This window comes from Schistocerca piceifrons, chromosome 2 (genome assembly GCF_021461385.2).
Source record: "Schistocerca piceifrons isolate TAMUIC-IGC-003096 chromosome 2, iqSchPice1.1, whole genome shotgun sequence".
Taxonomy (NCBI): Eukaryota; Metazoa; Arthropoda; class Insecta; order Orthoptera; family Acrididae; genus Schistocerca; species Schistocerca piceifrons.
Window position 1 is genome coordinate 190,087,400 of NC_060139.1, and position 23,450 is coordinate 190,110,849.

The 23,450-nt window shown below is 44.8% G+C and overlaps 1 protein-coding gene across 1 annotated transcript in view; it reads right to left on the bottom strand.

Moving 5' to 3' along the window:
* Positions 1-3,187: 3,187 nt before the first annotated feature.
* LOC124777912 (guanine nucleotide-binding protein subunit beta-2-like 1) overlaps positions 3,188-23,450 on the bottom strand; it is a 101,806-nt gene continuing 81,543 nt past the window's right edge. The window contains exons 6-7 of the mRNA XM_047253464.1: positions 22,968-23,108; positions 3,188-4,012 (exon numbers count right to left, since the gene is read on the bottom strand). Coding sequence (XP_047109420.1) covers positions 3,830-4,012; positions 22,968-23,108 — 324 coding nt within the window. The 3' untranslated portion in view covers positions 3,188-3,829. The remainder of the gene's footprint in view (positions 4,013-22,967; positions 23,109-23,450) is intronic.

Genomic DNA, 23,450 nt, shown 5'->3' on the forward strand with positions numbered 1-23,450 from the left:
TAATTCAGACGATAGCAAGGAAAGGTGTTTGTATCAATCTCAAGAACCACTTTTTCGTAATAAAGAACAGCGGTAATTGTTTATTTCCTATTGTACTTTGAAGAAGCGTGGGTAATTCATAGTCATACCAACAGTGTTTGTCAGTATTTTGCGTGACATGTTAGAGTCCTCATGGCGTTTTGTAGTCAGTCGAGCTGCGTTAGCGTAACGGTTAAGGCATTGGGATTCTACGTGAAAGGTTATGGGTTCAAACCTTGTGCACTGCTTAATATTTTCATTATTTAAAAACAATATCGAAGTGCCTTACTTCATGAATTGAATGCAATTTTTTGAAATTTCTTGTGCTTTGTCTCTTCATTAACCCTTTCGCTGCTGCAGACATGTGCTCCCCGCATTCCGCGCTGCGCGCGATTTTGTCATCACTGCACTGCTCGCCTGTGCAGACACATGGTGTTCCCTCTGCTTTGACACACTTATGATTCGATTTCACAAAAACTATTTGGCCCAAAAATTTGATTTTTACACGTCTTCTTGACTGATACCTTCCCCCCATAAATGACAATTTTGTTTCGATGTTCAACGCAGTTATTATGCAGCATTACATGTAGTAAACCATTGCACGAAATTTTGAAGAGTTTGCAGAGGTAGAAGTCCATAGCGCATACTTTCCGGATGGTCAATTTTAGTTGCCACAATGTTGAGAATGAAATGTGGACAAGATACCTAAATTTCATATAAAATTTACTGTATAACAATATCTCATTTAATTTAAGTACCACATAGGTGTCATATGTAATATTGAGAAATATTCCGTCTTTCGCGACTGTAATAAAAGTTTTATTTACACCGGACGCGTTTGGCTTTATTTTAAAGCACTTCAATCAATGAAAGGTATGGCACATACACAATGGTACTCATGTTCTCTTTCTTGTTTTTGTTCCACAGTCGCAGTTTTACCAATGGTACTGAAATATATTCCTCTTCTGCAACTGTAATAAGTGACTTATTTAGACCAGACGCGTTTCTCTCTTTTGAAGCATCTTCAGTGGACAGAATTTTGTCTCCTCCATTGCCAAGTTACCTTTTGTAGTTTTGTGCTGCAGTAACACAATATTCAATGTTTGTGTTGGCTGATCAGTGTTTTAGCAAATAAATGCCGTTTGTGTGTGCCACACACAAAAATTATATTTGACATAGCTCAGCGCACTTCACTGATAGATGGTATATTCAAGTCCTAATGTTTTTGTAAGTCCCACAGTTTTGTTTAATGTATTTTGTCTACTTCCTTTTGATTGATTGAAGTGCTTTAAAATAAAGCCAAACGTGCTCAGTGTAAATAAAACTTTTGTTACAGTCGCGAAAGACTGAATATTTCTCAATATTACATACGACACCTATGTGGTACTTAAATTAAATGAGATATTGTTATACAGTAAATTTTTATATGGAATTTAGGTATCTTGTCCACATTTCATTCTCAACATTGTGGCAACTAAAATCAACCATACGGAAAGTATACCTCTATGGACTTTTACCTCTGCAAACTCTTCAAAATTTCGGTGCAATGGTTTACTATATTTAATGCTGCATAATAACTGCGTTTGAACATCGAAACAAAATTAAGTCATTTATGGGGGAACGTATCAGTCAAGAAGACATGTAAAAAATCTAATTTTTTGGGCCAAATAGTTTTTTGTAGAATCGAATGATAAGAGTGTCAAAGCAGTCTGAACACGATGTGTCTGCACAGGCGAGCAGTGCAGTGACAAAATCGTGCACAGCGCGGAATGCAAGGAGCACGTCTTTGTAGCAGCGAAAGGGTTAATGCGGCCGTTGCAAACTGGCGATTTTGGGGATGGGGCAGCTATTTACAGACAGGCGTAAGAATATGACACAATTTCTGAACTTGCTTAATGCTCTGAAAAATTGGCTAGATTGGATGCTGCCACTTTTGTATCGATTATATGACTTTACTGTTACCAGGTTTATGGCAAAAGTATGTCATTATTTACTATAGTCGAAATTTTCAATTAGCCATAACTTTTAATGAACTCAACTTCTAGTGAAACTAACCGTATCATTGGAATCAGGAAGATAAATATAACCAACTGAATAACAGTGAAGAACACAATACTCAATATCCATCAAAATTATCATACAAATTACAACAGAATGTCAAGAATGATTAGATGTTCCTAAAGGCCACATAGCTATATGAAGGTGCTTCGTACGCAACAACCAATTTCACATCAATCGATGTGCATCTTCAGGTTTTATAATGGTTTACATTTTCCTGATGTAGATGGACAATTACGGAGTTCAAGCATTTGGAAAGTTATCCATGTTGAGAGTCAAACCTCACTGGTGGTTTGTCATAATAAAATTGAGTACACCCAAAAGATTTTTGTCAAAATGTACAAAGCATGACTGCTGAATTAGCCAGGCCAGTGAACACCCCAATGGTATATTACAGGATCAGGTGGACACCAATTGTATAAAACTCATACAGTGATTTTAAGTTTTACTTACATCAGTTTTATACAGCTGTTGTCTACTGCATCCTGTGTTATATCATAATGGGTGTTAACCAGCCTGGCTCATTCAGCTGTCACTTTCATTTTCAACAAACATCTTTTGGGATTCTCAATTTCATTATGACAACCCACCAATGGGGTTTTATTCTTAATGTGGATGATTTCCCAAATGCTGGGACTGTGTAATTGTCCAGCTATATTATAAAAACATAACCATTATAAAACCCGAAGATGGGTCTATACTGATGCGAAACCAGTAGTAGTTGTGATTTAAGCACCTTCATACAGCTTCGTGGCTTTTGGAGCTACCTTATCATTCTTGGCTTTTTAATTGTGATGATTTTTATAAAAATTTGAATGGTTATTGAGTTTTTATTATTATTATTATTATTATTCACTAAGTCTCTGAGCTGTGGTTGCCCTCCCCAGACACTATTTGTAAAATTTAGATACAGAATGAAAGGAACAGAAAACATAAGTTGGATGAGTTTACAACTTACTATGTTTCAACTAGGTTTCAGGATATAAAATGAATAAAGCAGCATTACAAAAGAATTTCTGCAAACACAATGTATTATCAAAATAAAGCAATTGATACATCAACATTTTTGTAACAATTCACTTAATCTAAACAGTTTTATCACAGTGCAAAATTTTAATGCTGAACAAATATATAGGAACATAACAAAATCAATAAAACTGGCAATGAAAGAATGTTGTGGGTGAACATTTCACCCCAACTAATGTCACTTTAAGCATAAGTCATGCTAACTAACAATTCATGTTACATCAGGACAGAAACACTGAAGGAAAATCACAGCGAAACATATCACTTCTATGAAGAACAGAATCAACAGTTTCACTGAAGGAAGAAAGCAACTGCAAATAAAACCAAGGAAAAAGTTTGTACTTCAATAAAAACACAGGAACCGTAATCTAAATTTTTGCAAAGAAAAATTTGTAACAGCATCTTACCTGAAACAAATGACTTCTGGAAAAATTTCTTTCCAGTAACAGACACGAAATCAATTACTCTTATTCATGGCACATAATCAGTCTCATATGAAAACACACACAAAAATATTTACTGTAGAGCATTAACATTTAAGATGAAGCTCAAGGCAATTTCAATTATAAAACAGGTACTGCAAATGTCCACTGCCTTGATTTGTCACAGAATGTCTAACCATAACAAAATAACAACAAACAAAAAAGGCAATGAAGGAACTTATCAACTGACAACAAAAATAGGAACTTCCAACTGAACCACAAAAACAGCAAATTTCCAGTGTGCCTCACGAGTTAGTGGTGATGACCTGCCATGCTCTAATGTGGTTGTCCGAGTAGCCCGCAAACAAAGTTTGTCCATCACCTGACCATGCGAGTGACAGGCACTGCGGTGGTTCTGCGTCCACTCCCTGATATTGATTAAGCACTTCTGGGCACAGTTCATCTACTAACAGCTTACCTTCCAGATCCTGTAATTTCATAAAAAATTTGCGTTAGAGGAATGGCATGCAGATAGAACTAGGACAACACCATTGACACAAACCAAAATCACAACTACTTTTAAAACTAATGAATGTTAGGTATTTACTCTTCATGATACTTCAAAGCTTTCATAAGCACTTTTTTGACTGGGCTTTATCAACACTTCATGACTAACAAGGGAAGAATGCAACCAACAGGTCACCGATTTTGCTCATCTCTTGCACAATTATATTACTTAGATGTACTAAATGCTGCTATAGCACAATGCACTAAGTGTTTGAGAAATCTGTTCTCCAACTTTTACAAGCCTGTTGAGTACCAAGCAACAATGCCAGAAACCCTAGTGGCAGACTAGAGGTTTGCAATTATTGAATTCAAGTATCAGATTTTTTTCCTAATGTTCACATAAATACTTTGTGAAGGACCACTGTAATTCGATCAAATTTATTTTATTAATTTTTTCTTTACATTTCAGGTTCTGATACGTGGATTTTTTCCCATTAACACTACGCAATTTGCATTGGCCAAGTGATGTGGAAATGGACACAATTGCGGTGCCTCGTGTTGGCGGGGTTAGGGGGGGAAGAGAGAACAACTTCTTTTGGAAGCGGTCGGGGTATGATCAGGGACTGGTAGATGGCATCATCTTAGCTCAATGTGAATCAGCTAAATAAATATTATACCCTTAATTATGGAATGGGAATACAGAATGAAAGAGGAAGCGGCAAGGAGGAATTTTGCACAGAGCGTAACTTAATCATAGCTAACACTTGGTTTGAGAATCATGAAAAAAGGTTGTAAACGTGAAAGAGGCCAGGAGACACTGGAAGGCTTCAGATAGATAATATAATGGCAAGACAGAGATTTAGAAACCAGGTTTTAAATTTTAAGACATTTCCAGAGGCACATGTGGACTCTGACCACAATCTATTGGTTATGAACCATAGATTAAAACTGAAGAAACTGCAGAAAGGTGGTAATTTAAGGAGATGGGACCTGGATAAACTGAAAGAACCAGAGGTTGTAGAGAGTTTTGGAGAGAGCTTTAGGGAATGATTGGCAGGAGCAGGAGGAAGAAATACAGTAGAAGAAGAATGGATAGCATTGAGAGATGAAACAGTGAAGGCAGCAGAGGATCAACTAGGTAAAAGGACGAGGGCTAGTAGAAATCCTGAATTGAATTGATCAAAGAAGAAAATATGAAAATCAGTAAATGAAGCAAGCAAAAAGGAATACAAACACCTCAAAAATGAGACTGACAGGAAGTGCAAAATGGCTAAGCAGGGATGGCTAGAGGGCAAGTGTAGAGATGTAGAGGCATGTATCACTAGGGGTAAGATAGATACTGCCTACAGGAAAATTAAAGAGACCTTTGTAGAAAAGAGAACCACCTGTATGAATATAAAGAGCTCAGATGGAAAACCAGTTCTAATCAAAGAAGGGAAAGCAGAAAGGTGGAAGGAGCATGTAGAGGTCCCAGGAGCAGAGGACATTCCATTAGAACTACTGATAGCCTTGGGAGAGCCAGCCCTGACAAAACTCTACCATCTGGTGAGCAAGATGTACGAGACAGGCGAAATACCCTCAGACTTCAAGAAGAATATAAAAATTCCAATCCCAAAGAAAGCAGGTGTTGACAGGTGTGAAAATTGCCAAAACTATCAGCTTAATAAGTCACGGATGCAAAATACTAACTCTTTACAGACAAATGGAAAAACTGGTAAAAGCCAACCTTGGGGAAGATCAGTTTGGATTCCATAGAAATGTTGGAACACATGAGGCAACACTGACCCTACCACTTACCTTAGAAAATAGGTTAAGGAAAGGCAAACCTACGTTTCTAGCATTTGTAGACTTAGAGAGAAATGCTTTTGACAATTTTGACTGGATGGCAGGGGTCAAATACAAGGAGCGAAAGGCTATTTACAATTTGTATAGAAACCAGATGGAAGTTATAAGAGTCAAGGGGCACAGAAGGGAAGCAATGGTTGAGAAGGGAGTGAGACAGGGTTGTAGCCTATTCCTGATTTTATTCAATCTGTATATTGAGCAAGCAGTAAGGGAAACAGAAGAAAAATTTGGAGTAGGAATTAAAATCAATGGAGAAGAAATAAAAACTTTAGGGTTTGCCAATGACATTTTAATTCTGTCAGAGACAGCAAAGGACCTGGAAGAGCAGTTGAACATGTCTTCAAAGGAGGATATAAGATGAACATCAACAAAATCAAAACCAGGATAATGGAATGTAGTCAAATTAAATCAGATGATTCTACGAGAATTAGATTAGGAAATGAGACACTTAACGTAGAAGATGAGTTTTGCTATTTGGATAGCAAAATAACTGATGATGGTCGAAGTAGAGAGGATATAAAATTTAGACTGGCAATGGCAAGGAAAGCGTTTCTGAAGAAGAGAAATTTCTTAACATTGAGTGTAGATTTAAGTGTCAAGAAGTCTTTTCTGAAAGTATTTGTATGGAGTGTAGCCATGTATGGACGTGAAACATGGACGATACATAGTTCAGACAATAAGTGACTAGAAGCTTTTGAAATGTGGGGCTACAGAAGAATGCTTAAGAGTAGATCAAGTAACTAATGAGGAGATACTGAATAGAAATGGGGAGAAGAGGAATTTGTGGCATAACTTAACTAGAAGATGGGATCGGTTGGTAGGACATGTTCTGAGGCATCAAGGGATCACCAATTTAGTACTGGATGGTGGTGGTGGTTATTGGGATGTTTAAGGGGGACTAAACAGCGAAGGTCATCAGTCCCCCATTCCAAAAACAGGCGAGACATAAATTCACTAAGCAAGTAAAACCCCAAGGGGAAGGAGACTCCCCCCAGGCCCTAGAAGAACACAAATGTGGCAACGAACACTACAGACACGAAGAGTACAGACGAACACCAGACAAAAAGAAACAGAAGAAAAGAAGATGGCTGGAGACCAGTTGACTGACCACGAGAACAAAAAAAGGGAAAGAGTCAACCAAAACAGCAACAAATATTGAGAGACGCGAGGACAAAAGACACAGAAAGGGAAAGGTGCAGGACCTCCCTAAATGGAACCATAAAAAGGACTACCACGGATAAAATTTAAAACATCATCAGTCACGGAGGCATTGTCACATAAAACCAAAGGCAAAGTGCCCGGGAGATTAAAAGACTGCTGGAGGGTGCGCAGTCGGGGACACTCCAACAAAATGTGGGCGACCGTCAGCCGGGACCCACACCTACACATGGGGGGGGATCCTCCTGACGCAAATGATGGCCGTGCGTCAGGTAGGTATGGCCGATGCGGAGCCGACACAGGATGACAGGGTCCCTGCGAGAAGTCTGCAGGGAGGAGCGCCACACATCGATCGTCTCCTTGACAGCCCGCAGTTTATTTGGGGATGTCATGCCACGCCACTCAGCAGTCCACATCCCAAGCACTTACGGTGCAACACCAGCTGCTGATCGCGAGCCGTGAGGCCGATATCCAAAGCTGGGGCGTCGATCGCCCCTTTGGCCAGCCTGTCAACACGTTCGTTCCCCGGGATGCCAACGTGACCTGGCGTCCAAACAAAGACCACCGAACGACCAGAACGGGTAATGGCGGAAACAGACTCCTGAATAGAGGACACCAGAGGAGAAGAGGTATAGCAGCGGTCGATGGCCTGGAGGCTGCTCATGGAGTCACTGCAGATGACGATGGACGTACCTGAGCAGAAACGCATATGCTCAAGAGCGCGCAATATGGCCACCAGCTCTGCAGTAAAAATACTGCAGCCAGCTGGCAAGGAGCACTGATCAACATGGGCAGCGTGAGCAAAAGCATAGGCAGTGCGACCATCAACCAGGGAACCATCAGTGTAGACAGTCTCATAGCGCGAAAATGAGGCGAGGAGCGCAAGAAAACGACGACGGAGGGCTACAGGCGGAACCGAGTCCTTGGGTCCCTGTGCCAAGTCCAGACGGACAGACGGACGGGGCAAACACCAGGGAGGCATAGGCGCACGGACCCGGAAGGGAGGCAGAAGAGGGAATGACCCCAGTTCCGACAGCAGGGACCGGACGCGGACAGCTATGGAAAGCCCAGACCTAGGTCGCCTTTCGGGCAGATGGAGGACCATGGCAGGGAAAAGCAGGCGACGATTGGGATGGCCCAGCGAGCAATGCACGTGGACAGCATAGTCGGCGAGCAGTCGATGGCGGCGAATCCGCAGCGGGGGAACCCCGGCCTCCACCAGTAGACTATCCACGGGGCTCGTACGAAAAGCGCCAGTTGCAAGCCGAACCCCACAGTGGTGTATGGGGTCTAAAAACGTCAACACTGAGGGTGATGCAGACCCATACGCCAGGCTCCCATAATCAAGCCTGGACTGCACAAGGGCCCTGTATAATCGCAACAGCGTGCAGTGATCCGCACCCGAAGATGTGTGGCTCAGGCAGCGGAGGGCATTGAGGTGCCGCCAGCACTTTTGCTTCAGCTGAGTAATATGAGGAACCCATGTGAGCCAGGCATCAAAGACGAGTCCTAAGAAGCGGCAAGTCTCCACCACTTCAAGCAGGTGGCCGTCGAGGTAAAGTTCAGGATGAGGGTGGACCGTCCGACGCCTGCAGAAGTGCATAACTCGAGTCTTGGCTGCAGAGAACTGAAAACCATGAGTCAGAGCCCATGATGCTGCCTTCCGAACGGCTACTTGCAGCCTGCGTTCGGCGACTCCCGTAGTCGTGGAGCTAAATGAGATGCAGAAGTCGTCGGCATACAAAGAAAGAGACACCGACGACCCCACGGCTGCAGCCAGACCATTAATGGCCACGAGAAAAAGGGAGACGCTCAACACCGAGCCCTGCGGGCCCCCATTTTCCTGTGTATAAGAGGAACTAGAGGTGGCACCAACTTGCACCCGGAAAGAGCGGTGCAATAAAAAGGTTTGAAGAAAAGCCGGGAGCCGACCACGAAGACCCACTCATGCAACGTACCAAGGATGTGATGCCTCCATGTGGTGTCATACGCCTTCCGCAGATCAAAAAATACAGCAACGAGATGCTGAAGTCGGGCAAAGGCCGCACAGATGGCAGATTCCAGCCGCACCAAATTGTCCGCTGCAGACCGGCGCCGACGGAAGCCACCCTGGGATGGGGCGAGGAGACCGCGCAACTCAAGGACCCAACACAAACGCCACCCCACCATACGTTCGAGCAATTTGCACAAAACGTTGGTGAGGGTAATGGGACGATAGCTGTCCACCGCCAGTGGGTCCGCACCGGGCTTCAAGATGGGGACAATAACACCCTCTCGCCATTGCGACGGGAACGCGCCCTCGCTCCAAATGCGGTTAAAGATGGTGAGGATGTGTCTCTGGCAGTCCCTGGAGAGATGCTTCAGCATCTGTGCGTGGATGCAGTCTGGTCCTGGTGCCGTATCAGGGCAATCGGCGAGGGCAGCGAGGAATTCCCTCTCGCTGAAAGGAGCATTGTAGTTGTCAGAACGACACGTGTGGAATGATAACGGCGTCTGCTCGGCTCGCTCCTTTAGAGAGCGAAAAGCGGGGGGATAAGTTGCAGTCCCAGAGCTCTTAGCAAAGTGCGCAGCAAGACGTTCAGCAATGGCGGCAGCATCCGTGCAGACAGCGCCGTCCAAGGAGATCCCAGGAGGTCTGGTATCCATAAATCCGCCGGATCCGGGACCACACAAGTGAGGGGGAGACACGGGAGCCCAAGGATGAGACATACCTCTCCCAGCACTCCTGCTTACGCCATGCAATAAGACGACGGACCAAGGCATGGAGCCTCTTAAAGGCGATGAGGGTCTCTAGAGACGGGTGCCGCCTATGACGCTGGAGGGCCCGCCTACGGTCGCGAATAGCCTCAGCAATCTCCTATGACGCTGGAGGGCCCACCTATGGTCACGAATAGCCTCAGCAATCTCCGGCGACCACCAGGGTACAGCCTTCCTCCGAGGGAGTGCAGAAGAGCGGGGGATGGCAGCCTCGGCCGCCAAAATGATTGACGTGGTTAAGACACGGACCACCTCGTCAATGTCACCTTGTGGGGGAGACGCGATGGTTGCAGCGGAAGTAAAAGCCGACCAGTCAGCCCGGTGGAGAGCCCAGCGGGGCAGTGACAAATAGATGGGAAAATGGTCACTACCACAAAGGTCAGGATGCACTCTCCAGTGGAGGGATGGGACAAGTCCGGGGCTGCAAAAGAGAGAGATCGATGGCCGAGAACGAGCCATGGGCCACACTGAAATGTGTGGGAGCACCGGTGTTGAAGAGGCTAAGGTCGAGCTGAGCCAACAAATGCTCCACAGCACGACCACGGTCATCGGAGACAGTCCCACCCCATAGAGTGTTGTGGGCATTGAAATTGCCCAGCGACAGCCTCTAAAGCTGTTTGTAGAGGGCAATCAATGCAGCCAGGACAGGCAGCGCGACATCACCATCCGGTGGAAGGTAAAGACTGCAGACGGTAATAGCCTGCGGCGTCCACACCCTAACACCGACAGCCTCTAAAGCTGTTTGTAGAGGGACAGATTCGCTGTGAAGAGAGTTAAGGACATAGATGCAGACGCCACCAGACACCCTTTCATAAGCCGCTCGGTTCTTATAATAACCCCGATAGCCACGGAGGGCGGGGGTCCGCATTGCTGGAAACCAAGTTTCCTGCAGAGCAATGCAAAGGAAAGGATGAAGGCTGATAAGTTGGCGGGGCTCAGCTAGATGGTGGAAGAAACTGCTGCAGTTCCACTGGATGATGGTATTGGCCATGGATGGGAAAAGCGTGAAGGGACTGGGGAGGCAGATTACGCCTCCTGCTGCTACTGAGTCACCACCTGTACAACAGCCATCCATTGCGTCCGAGGGACTGGCGAGATCCAGGTCCTCAGCGGACGCCAGAATCTCCACCTCATCTTCGGACGCAGAGTGAGAAGGCTGCGGTGGGACAGGTGCCACCGTAATGTCAGGATGCTTGGGAGCCTTTTTCTTGGACTGCTCTGCGCGCTGTGCCTTAGGTGGTTCTGGCTGGGAGGGCATCACTGGGTCAGTCTCAGGGACTGAAGACGATCGTGACGTCCTACGACCAGCGGCCGGTGGTTGTTTGAGATACTTGCAGGTGTCCGCTTTGGCACTGGGCAAAGCCTGGGATGGGAGGGCCCCAAGGGACCCCTTCCGGGCAAGAGGAGCCGAAGAAGGCTCACGCTTCTCCGGCTGGGAAGGGGGAACAGATGTCCCCAGTGGTTGGGGCGGTGTTGCTCCTGAAGTAGATGGAGCAGGAGCAACAGGTTGTGAAGTGCCCCCCACAAGCAAGGGGGCTGGTGGAGGCTGACCGATCTTAGAGCCGATTCGTGATGATGGGAGAACTGTCGTTGCAGCAGCGGCGTAGGTTGATGTCATTGTCACAGGATGGAGCCGCTCGTATTTCCGTCTAGCCTCGGGGTAGGTCGGGCGGTCCAGGGTCTTATATGCCATTATCTTCCTTTCTTTCTGGAATATCCCACAGTCCGGCGAGCAGGGGGAATGGTGTTCTCCGCAGTTAACACAGACAGGAGGCGGGGCACATGGAGTATCGGGATGCGAAGGACGTCCACAATCCTGACACGTGATGCTGGAAGCACAGCAGGATGACATGTGTCCGAACTTCCAGCATTTACAACATCGCATCGGAGGAGGGATATATGGCTTCACATCACAACGGTAAACCATCACCTTAACCTTTTCAGGTAAGACATCACCCTCACAGGCCAAGATGAAGGCACCGGTGGCTACCTGATTATCCCTCGGACCACGATGGACGCGCCGGACGAAGTGAACACCTCGTCGTTCTAGGTTGGCGCGTAGTTCATCGTCGGACTGCAGAAGAAGATCCCTGTGGAATATAATACCCTGGACCATGTTTAAACTTTTATGGGGAGTGATGGTGACGGAAACATCATCCACCTTGTCACAAGTGAGCAACCTCCGTGACTGGGCAGAGGATGCTGTTTTGATGAGAACCGACCCAGAGCGCATTTTGGACAAGCCCTCCACCTCCCCGAATTTGTCCTCTAAATGCTCCACAAAAAACTGAGGCTTAGTTTGCATAAAAGATTCACCATCGACCCGTGTACAGATAAGGTACCGGGGTGAATAATCTCCACTGCTGTCTTTAGCCATGCGTTCCTCCCATGGAGTGGCCAGGGAGGGAAATGATCTTGGATTGAATTGCTTGCCGTTGAGGTTAGACCTCGATCACTTAGAGACTGCTGGTGGAGGCCCACCAGCGAGAGATGATGTACCACGCTTCATTGCGGGTCATCCACCCTGATGCCACCCACTCCAACCAGGGGCTCTCCCCACGGGCGCCACCCAGCCACAGCAAAGACCACCTGGCAAGATGGCCTTTGCTGGGAGTCCCGATGCCCCAGAGGGATAGGCATCTACTCCTCGGCATACGTGGGGAGGTAGCAGCTCAGGCATCAGCAGTGCGATCCCTGTGTAGACAGGGGGCTACCACCAAGAGGGTACATGACGACCCCACCACAACGGACTGGCTACCGTGCTGGATGTCGGGTGTTGAATATCCAGATGTGTCAGGAGGGCAAAGATGGAAGTTCATAATGGAGGGCATGTATGCTGCCCGGAACACACAGCAGCTGATGTGGCTGGAAGCACAGTGTAAAGCCAACTCCATGACAATATTGGGTGTGCCAGATCTTAGGGCAAGATGGATATATAATACACCACGTAAGGCATCTTTCCCCAAATGGGACGCACTAACAGAAAATTTTGAAAGGGGACCATCACATTAAGGCCGAAACGTTTGAGACTCCTTTTAGTCGCCTCTTACGACAGGCAAGAATACCGCGGGCTTATTCTGACCCCCGAACCCGCAGGGGGATTTAGTACTGGAGGGCAGCGTGAAGGGTAAAAATCTTAGAGGGAGACCAAGAGATGAATACAGTAAGCAGATTCAGAAGGGTGCAGGGTGCAGTAGTTACTTGGAAATGACGATGCTTACACAGGATGGAGTGGCATGGAGAACTGCATCAAACCAGTCTCTGAACTGAAGATCACTACAACAACAACCACCACCCTTAAAAGAGTACACGGAGATATAGAGAAGAGTTTCGAAACACTGTAGACAGAGATTTGAACAGCATATTGTTGACGCAGGGGGAAATGCCAGGGGACAAAAAAGTAATGAAAATCTTACAAACAGATGGCACCTTAAGCATCTTAATGTAAATGGGGTCAGCTACAAATGACAGAGGAATCGCAATACGACTGCTACTGCTACAATTCGAGTTGCACATTGGGCATTACACCACCCGTGCTGTTCAGTGTGCATGACTGCACAAGTTCGGCAGTCAACAGTTGTGGTACTGTTAGTTAGGTAAGTCCACCCACAACAGCAAGGTCATATCACATTGGATGGGAAGAATCAGTTTTTAAATATCCGAAGGCCAAAAACCATATAAAATGCAAAGTGACATCAGTTTCAAATTGTCGTGAGACTTACACAAGACATCTTCAATACACTATCCACCACTTTTTTGCCAGAAGTTGAAATTGAGAAGCAGCATGTTCCAGAACAGATCTGAGTGTCTGGGATCACATTAAGAAAGCATTATGCAATGCATACCATCAATTCAGTTATGTTCGTAGTTGGAGCATTTAACACAACATCTGTCAGATAATGCCTCAGCCAGAAGTTACACAGAACGAAGGTCAGGTGAGCTGGATGGCCAGGCTGTAGGGAAATTGCGACGTAATTCTAGAATTTCTGAAATGCCTCCGCAGCAGCTGCTTCACTAGCTGTACAATGGGCAGATGGGCGCCATCTTGCATAAAAATGATCTTATCCACATATCTATGCTGTTGAAGGGTTGGAATGACTGTGTGCAAAAGACTCTCATAGCATTTACCAGTGACAAAACGGGTAACAGAACATGAGGACTCATCTCCTTGAAAAATACTGCACTATTATAAAAAATTCTGTCAACTCTCGCAACACAATCACCTTTGCAGAGTGAAGTTGAACCAATTCAAGTTATGGATTTTCCATTGCTCATATTCTGCATATTGACATGTCCTTGGAGATGTAAATGGGCTTCATCTGTTCACAGAATGTTCCATGACCATTCATGGTCCACTTCCATATGAGTAAGAAATTCCAGAGCGAACATTTGTCTTCCTGGCAGGTCAGCAGGAAGCAACTCCTCAAAATGAGTGATTCTGTATGGATAATAATGCAGGATGTTTCATAGTATTTTATGCAGCATGCTCGCAGGCATGTCCAATGTTTGGACAGTTCTCTGTGCACTGCATGTTTGCACACCACTGCTTGATCTCGCTTGCAATGCTGTGGCCACATCTTCAACAGATGTCTGCCAACTACTTTCTTCCCTCTGTAACACTGCACTTCGAAAGAACCTGTCTTTTCAAATTTTGTAATCATTTTCTCCAGCCCTTGGCAGACATCTGACCAATCCCTTTTTTTTCATACCCCAGATTGTCAAGAATTTCTACAGGGCTACTGGCACACAGTCACCATTCTTGTAAGACAACTTTAGCAGCAGCACACGATTCTACATGGAGACAGTCAGGCCCGTGTCTGACAGAAACTGAGGAACAGCCACGTGCAGCGTGTCTGTTGGTGTGCTTATTCTTACAAAGTGCCCCTCTTGGTCAAATGTTCATTAAATTTTTGTTTGTTCTACAGCATCCCCTCCCCTCCATGTCAATGTGCCATTCAATTCTGAGCAATTTTTCCTCTATTTTGGTAAACATTTTTGGAATACAGTGATCAATTAATTGTTATATTTAGATTAAAGTTCAGTCTTGATCACGTTATGTCTGTTTTAATGAGTAACCGGTTTCGGTTTTTTCTATAAAACCATCATCAGACCCAAGGGAGCCAATGGGTCTGATGATGGTTTTATAGAAAAAACCGAAACCGGTTACTCATTAAAACAGACATAACGTGATCAAGACTGAACTTTAATCTAAATATAAGTTTTTCCTCTTTTTACTTTGTTTAAAACTAAATTTGATTATGCACACCAATTAGGGACAGTATACAAGAAATAACTGAATTATTGTTTTCAAATCAAATGTACTATTTTCTTACGTTTGTTATGCTACTGAAGTGTACAGAGTAGGAAGTAGTGTAGAAATGCACTTCTGCCATTAGTTTTTGTCAGACATTATTTCTAAACTTAGTAGTAGTAGTAGTAATATCAGTTTAAGATAGTACTAAATTATGGCAGTGCACATATTTCTTTTGTTATGAAACTGAAATCTTTCAACTTTATTACCAAACAGAAGGATAAATCACTTTCCCACACTGCACACATGTAATAAAAGCTAAACTGAAATGCTGTAAATCCCTTCACTGGCATAGCCTCCTCCTCACATTGCTGGTCAAAGCAACACACAAAAACGTAAAAAACTTTTTTTTGTTTACTCGACTGTGATTTATGGGATACTCTGGCTGGGAGCCACGCCACAAATATGAAATCACAGAATCTGGTCTCAAAATATTATGACACGTTATTCATAAGACAGATCAAATCACAATCGTAAAAGTGAGTCCAGTTACATAATGACTTACTCATTCAATAAAGATAAGAGGTACATTAATTAGCACAATTTTTTCTTTCGTTCTATTGAAGCTGTCAACATTTTTATCAATACATTGATGATCTTATTGCAAATGCAGTATACTTTATTTGAAGCATGTATACTCCAGTGTAACTTCACAGCCAGAGGTGAATCATTTTATGAATACGCGAACGTTCCTTACCATACTTCACCATGAATTTACCACCAAGATTATAACAATCTCTCTCTCTCTCTCTCTCTCTCTCTCTCTCTCTCTCTCTCTCTCTCTCAAAAAACACACACACACACACACACACACACACACACACACACACACACACACAGGTTGCCACAAGCTTCCCCAGTGAAATTATCTGATATTTCCCCGATTTCCAGCCAAGTTTCAACATTTTTCCCTGACAAATTTTGAGATCTCAAGGGTAATTAACTTACCTTTAAGATCTCAAAGTAAGTTGACAGAAAATATAAGGACTTCCGTATCTCTCTCCCATTTTGTTTTAGGGCGCAAAAACAATTAGTGTCGTGCATGCCCGTGTCAAAACTCGGGAACACGAGGACAAAGGGAGGAGTTAAAAACGACTACATGTCAATCCCCAATGATGGAAGAGAATATAGCTAAAAACAGGGACATGGAGAAAGGTCTATAAAATACACAACAGAGAAATAGAGGTTCAGAACTGAAAATTAAATAGCCTTCGGCATATTGCTATGATGGATTCTGACAGGAAATGGCAGACACTTAAAAGTTGGGCACAATATGCACAAAGTGATGGGGGGAGTGCCACTTAACAAATGGCGATGGCTAAAAAGGCCCAACACGCAACCTAGTTAAAATGACCTACTCGTGGCAGGTGGGCCGAAAGGAGGTCTTCCAAGCTGCTGGGAGAGGCTCAACAACTCTGAACTTATTCCCATGAAGGGAGGACCAGTGGCGATGCCAAAGAGACACCACTTCCTGACAGACGGCAACAGAGAGATCAGAGGGATTGAAAGAACTAGTGGGCTGAAGTACAAAGAATGCAGCCTTTGCAGCAGCCTCGTTTCCTGTCAGACTGACATGACTAGGAACCCACATAAATGTTACAGTGGCTCTATCAAGGGTGAGCAAGTGAAAGCCTTCCTAGGCCTGTTGCACCAAGGAATGGACGGTGTACAGCACACACAGACTTTGAAGGGCACAGAGAGAGTGAGCAGATGACAATTGAAAAGCCTGTGTCGCCGGATGCACTCCGTGGCTTGATACAGGGCAAACAGCTCTGCCGTAAATATTTAACTGTGTGCCGGAAGTCGATACCGAAAAATGTCGGCGCCAATAACGAAGGCACACCTGACACCACAATCAGTCGAAGAGCCATCAGTGTACACAAAGGTACTATCGTGAAATTCTGTGCGAAGGTTGTGAAACTGAAGGCGATAGAACAAGGTTGGTGTAGTGTCATTAGAAAGCGAATGAAGGACAAGATGAACACAGGCCACTGCATGAAGCAAAGGTGGTGAAGGGTTCAAACCCACTGGCAAAGTTGCAGGGAACGTGAAGTTAACCTGCTGAAGCAAGAGCTGAAAGCCAAGTCCAGGAGGTAACAGAAGAGGGACATGCCCCCTACAGGCGATCAAAGGAGTCATAGAAAGAGGCAGCATAGGATGGGTGGCCACGCATGGCAGACAAACGGCATGCATACCTGCTGAGGAGAAAGCCACGGCGGTAGGCCAGCAGTAGTTCAGCACCTTCTGCATAGAAACTCTCAACAGGGCTAGTGTAAAAGGCACCAGTGGCCAAATGGATGCCACAATGGTGGATAGTATTGAGACGACATACGAGGGATGGATGTGCAAATGCATAAATAAAGCTCCCATAGTCTGTTTTCCAACAGACAAGGGACCATTATAAATGAAGGAGGGTGGTTCGATCTGCACCCCAGAAGTACCATTGAAGACACATAGGACACTGAGGTACCGCGTACCTTGGGCTGCCAGATAAGACATATGGGAGGACCAAGAGTGTTTCCTATTGAGCATGAGCCCCAGACATTCCATAGTTTCAATGAATGGAAGAGCAACAGGCACAAGATGGTGGGAGAAACCAATTGTGCCGATTTTGTCCGTGGGAAAACGAAAGCCACTGTTGATGTTCCACGAGTAAAGACAACTGAGACAAGTCCGTGAAAAACTGCAACAGATGGCAAAATCGTCAACAAAAAGGGAGCCAGAGATACCCAGTGGGAGACAGGTCATTATATGGTAAATGGAGATAGCAAGGAGATCAATGCCCCTGGAACCCTGAGGCACACCGTTTTCCTGGATAATGGTGTCCAAGAAGGCAGAACCCAAACATACTTTGAAAAGCAATCCTTTTAAAAATTTCTAAAGGAAATGGGGCAGGTGGCCACGGAAGCCCCACGTTTAGAGAGTATGTAAGGTACCTGCCCCTCAGCAGGTGTCTTTGGCTTTCTTCAGATCTAAAGACACGCCACAGTCTGGGATTTCCACAGAAAACCATTCATGACATGGGTGGACAAAGTGACGAGATGTTCAATGTCGAATGGCGCACTCTAAATCCACATTGTGCAGTGGTTAATAAATTGAAAGACTCGAGCCAGCATACCAGCTGGGCATGAGTCTTATGTTCCATCACCTTGCAAACACAGCTGGTGAGAGAGATGGGACGATGGCTAGAAGGAGGTTTTTGTCCTTACAGGGCTTAGGTACAGGTATGATGGTGCCTTCACGCCGAAGTCCGGAAACATGCCCTCTGCGCAGTTGTGGCGGTACGTATTAAGCAGTAAGTGCTTGCCTGCAAAAGAAATGTGCTGCGACATCTGAATGTTAACAGTGTCTGGCCCTGGGGCAGAGGATTGGGGTGAAGTGAGAGCATGATCTAGCTCTCTCATAGTAAAGGTGGCATTTTAACATGATTATGAGAAGAGAAGGCTATCGCCCTAGCCTCCTCCACTCATTTCCAATGGAGAAAGGCAGGGTTATTGTGGGAGGAGCTCGACATTTCCACAAAATGGCAGGACGAGGTGTTGGAGATAGCAATAGGGTCCACAATGACATTGGAGAATGGATATTGGTTCCAGAGAGCCATCTGAGAGGAAGAGGGGTGTGGAACTGTTAAAACAAACTTTTGAATTAAACCCAGCTAGCTTTTATGTTATCCTGAAAAACACAACAACACTGTGCACACATCCGTTTATAATGAATGCAGTTTGCCATCATATGATGACAGTTAAAAACGCAGAGGTGGGGTACGAGTCAGCAAATGGATAGCAAATGGGGAATGGTTGCTCGAGTAGATGTCAGAAAGTACAGGCCATTTGAGACGATGAGCAAGATGTGCAGTACAGAAGGATAGGTCCAAATGGGAATAGGTGTGCGAGGAGTCTGAATGGAACGTGGTCGCTCCTATGTTAAGGCAAGAAAGGTTAAGCTGATTAAGAAAGTCAGTGAAGAGGGCTCCTCTTGACAGATTCTGGGAGAACCCCAAATCGGATGGTGAGCGTTAAAGTCACTGAGCAGCAGAAATGGGTGAGATAGCTGCCCACTACGCTGCAAGAAGTCGGCCCTGGCGACATCGAATGACAGAGGGATGTAAATGGTACACGATTCCCTCAAGAGATGGAATGCCGACCTCGGGCGGAAGGTCATAATGGAAAAGAAGAAATGTGAAAGTTCAAAGCGATTGTGAGGATGCAATGTTGCCTCCTGAAGGCAGAGTACAAGTGGATGCTGTGATTCTGAAAGCAGCCATAAATCCTCTTTGTTGGATCAAAGGCCACGAATGTTCCATTGGAGGAGAGAGTGACGAGGAAAAAACGAGTGTCATCTTGGCAGCTGCTGAGTGCCAGTCTGTGAAGACTTGCTGTTACAGGGCACAGAGGCAGGAGGATCCTGTTCCACGAGGTCCAAAGATGTGTCAACTTTGTTCTGCTGTCGGCCTGCGGAGCCCAATGCAGAAAAACAGTTGGTGGTGGGCACCAGCTACACGAAGGCCAGCCAGCGAAGCTATCATGTGGCAACACAGTCGTGGAGGATCGTCAAGCCAGTGAAGGAGAAGAATGTTTGCCTTTGTTGGATTTCTTTCAGCCTTTCCGATTAGCAGAGGAAGACGCCAGTGTTAGCTGGCTGGAGAGATGTTTGAAGTCTTCACAGGCTTATTCCTGCTGCCCTTTCCGTCCCTGCCAGTTGTTTAGCTAGTGACTTCGCCCCATGAGGCCAGAGAGTGATGGCTTGTTGCACACCTGGACGAGGGGACTGCGATGCTACCATAACACTGGGCAGTTTCACAACCTCAGAGCTGAATTTGAGGTCGCATGTCTGCGTGGCCATGTCTATCATGGAGCGAGATGTAATAAGAACAGTGCTGCATGTGCCAGGCGATAGAGTGCAAGGTTTGTGACAAGCCAATAACTTGCGAGCGACCTGGTAAGTAACTTTTTCCTTTACCCAGATCTCCTGGACAGCCTGCGAGAGGAGGTGGCATGGTTGCCATTGCAGTTGATACAGTAGGGAGGAGGAGGCGGACAATTGCCCTCGTGCGTATCAATACCACAGGTTACACATTTGGTCGGTTGTCGACAAGACATTTGAGTGAGGGTGAAACGATGACATTGGTAGCAGCACATCGGGTTCAGAATGTACTGTTGGACTGAGAGACCCTCATAGCCTGCTTTGAACTTGGGCAGAAGCATCTCTCTACAAGAGCAGGATTTCACAGGGCCGGCACCTGCATCAACACCGTTCTGTATAATAAATGGATTTACTGTTGTGAAGGACTAACCGTGTTCAGTATGTGAAACCACGAGGAACCATGGTCCAGCTGGGACGGTCTGTGAATCGTTTGCCTCATTCCATTTACATTTTGTAGACGTTGATTGTGGAGATGATTGGCTCATTGCAAGAAAATCGCCCATGATTGCCAACCTTTCCGATGGTGTACTCCTTCCAACTGAGGGCCACCTCCACAAGAGGGCGCACCCACCGTAGGTGATTGTTCACAACTCAGATCAACCCCTCCGAACACGTGACAGAGGGACCAATTGGCAATTTGGGAAGGTAGCAGCTCAGGCAATCACCCCTCCCTGGGTCTGGCTTGTGCCAGAGGGTACGTGAAAACCCTACCTGTCGACCCGGGGCTGGGAATTACGTGTTACCCAGTCACCTGTTACACATCAGATGTGTGGGCCAGCCTTCAGGAGTGCACAGGGAGGAAGAAGAAAAAAGAAGAGTGCCGAGTGGAGGAAGGATAGGAGAATGTGAACAAAGAAAGGAAAAAGGAAGGAGGAAGAAAAACAGTGGTGAGACTGTTCTTATGTCCGCTACAGACAGTGTGGAACATAACATTCAGAAGAGCACCCCAGACATGTTCAACAAAGGATGGGAAAAAGAATAGCAAGAGGATAGACATGCAGCACGGAAGGGAAAAAGATGCTACAAACGCTGAGGCTCTATCTTAGATTTCTCTCCTGTGTGAACAAAAATCTTAAGTACTAACATCAATGTTTTTTGTAATGAACAACTTTTAGATGGAGAAAGCAAGGCAAATGGTATGTATGTTTCATTAAGGCTACTGCTATTTTATTTCAATAAAACTGAACACATTTGTGACAAAAACACGTTTCCTTGGAGTCAGAAGACAGATTTAAAATACCTTCACTGGTTTCAGAAACAACCTCACAAAAAAGATGATGGCCTCTTGAAAGAAGAGTGTAAGGCAGGGAAGAGTTGTGCAAACCAACACTGTAGGTGACCATTAATAAAATGTTGGTTCTACTACGTTTGTTATTGCCAGTTATTAGTCACTGTGTTATGTCTATTATTTTACAGGTATTGTGCGATTTTCCTTTAGAGACATACACGAGTACATAGCATAAAAAACCACGAGCAACTTCCACAATTATCTTCCTCTTACTGCCCACACTTTCTAACACACAAATTATTAAGTGTCAAAATGTACTAGAATAAATAATGTCTATAAAATGCCGCACTGAACGATGTGCTTGCAATGAGACAGTTGCAATTCCTCAAATCCACCGTCCGTGGCCTCTGGCCTGCCAAGGTGCACTGCAGTCCTCGGTCCTTGGATAAACCGTAAAAATCTGCTGCATTATGCCCACACAAACAGACCATGACTGCAGGCAGATTGGTGAGACTGGACCCAATAGGCACAGCTTGCACATTAGTCGGAAATGATGCGCTTCTGATCGGCAGGTCCAATCCATTAGGGATAACCACAGGAATGACCTGTGGTTTTGGCCCGTCGTGGAAGTCCACTCATGTGGCCTGCTATTCACGTGTCACAGACACCATGTTGGTGAAATGAGACCGCATTGATCAATCCAAGCAACAGATAAATTGCACAAATACTCTGAGAATCAATACTAATGATGATAGATATCAACTCATTGTAAAGATGATCACTGTGCCGCAGACAGACACCTAGAAAAGATTCACACTCTCAACTAAATTTTCGGCCATAGCCTTTGTCGGAAAACAAAGAGCATACACACATTTACAGTCACTCAAACACAACTCGTGCATACATGACTGGCATCTCTGGCTGCTGTGTCAACAATCTCTGAGAATCAGATCCAAACACACCATTCCTTCCACCTCCCTGCCTCTCGTCGGCAGCTGCTAGGCTAGTGGCAAGAAGTGGTGGCGGGAATTACTGCAAGCTGAGGGGAGGGGTAGGAAGGGGAGAAGCAGTAACAATGAGGGAGTAGGGAAGTGGTGCACGTACTCAACTGCACCCAGCTGGTAGCTATGCATGAGACATCTCAGTAAACAAACTGTTTTATGTACTGAGACAAAAATGAGATTTTTCCAATGCCTTTTTCAAATTTCCCTGATATTTCCATGACATATTTGAAATTCTCTGTTTCCCGAACTTGTGGTAACCCTGTGGACCAGAGAGAGACCTGCTGGATGTACAGTTGGTTGCCTTGTAAATAGATTAATGGAATAGTACTTTAAGGTAATTTTAATTTATTACAATAAGACAATATCTGGGCAACAAACAATGAAAATTGTTAAACGCAACCACTGTCTTGCAGATGATTGGTCTGCAATGCACAGACATACTACTAGCTTTCGAGCTACTATTCTTTTCTAGTTTAAGCATGCCCATAAACGGAAACCCTTACTTTGTGGGCATGCATATACTTTAACTAGGCATAATGATAGCCCACAAACTAGAAATGTGTGCAAGACATATCGACTGGCTACAGAGAATAGATGCCTTTCCTCACTTTTGCTTATATTTTAAGTCATAATATGTAATGTCACAAGAGTGAAGAACACCTTAGCTTATGTCTCATTGTCAGTAAATTAACAACTGCAAAGATACTGACCCAAATTTTGATTGAAGGCCCAGTAGCAGCACACAACCAGTATCGATTTGGAGAGAAACAAAGTGCATTGATGATGCTCTTATGCTCCAGAGTATACAAGTGCTTTTCTTCATTCAGATCCCAAAGCATTACTGTCCAGTCCTGCAAGAGAAAAATTAACTTTTAACAATCGTGCCAGCAATGAGGCAGTAAAAAAATCAGTGACTTTAATACATACTCAGTTAACATTATGGAAAAAATGACAGAAAGGAAGGAAGAAAGAAAGAAAGAAAGAAAGAAAGAAAGAAAGAACGGAAGGAAGGTACTATAAATAATTCTTTCTGACAATCTTCTGTTTCTCTACAGTACATTCCTAACTCAATAGTCAAATAATTTAACAATTGTAGAAAAGGGGATAGTTTTATAATAAATGAAAAAGATAATAAAGCCTCACAATGTTCAATTCTAAGGCTACTGTCATTTCTTATACATAAATGACCTTCC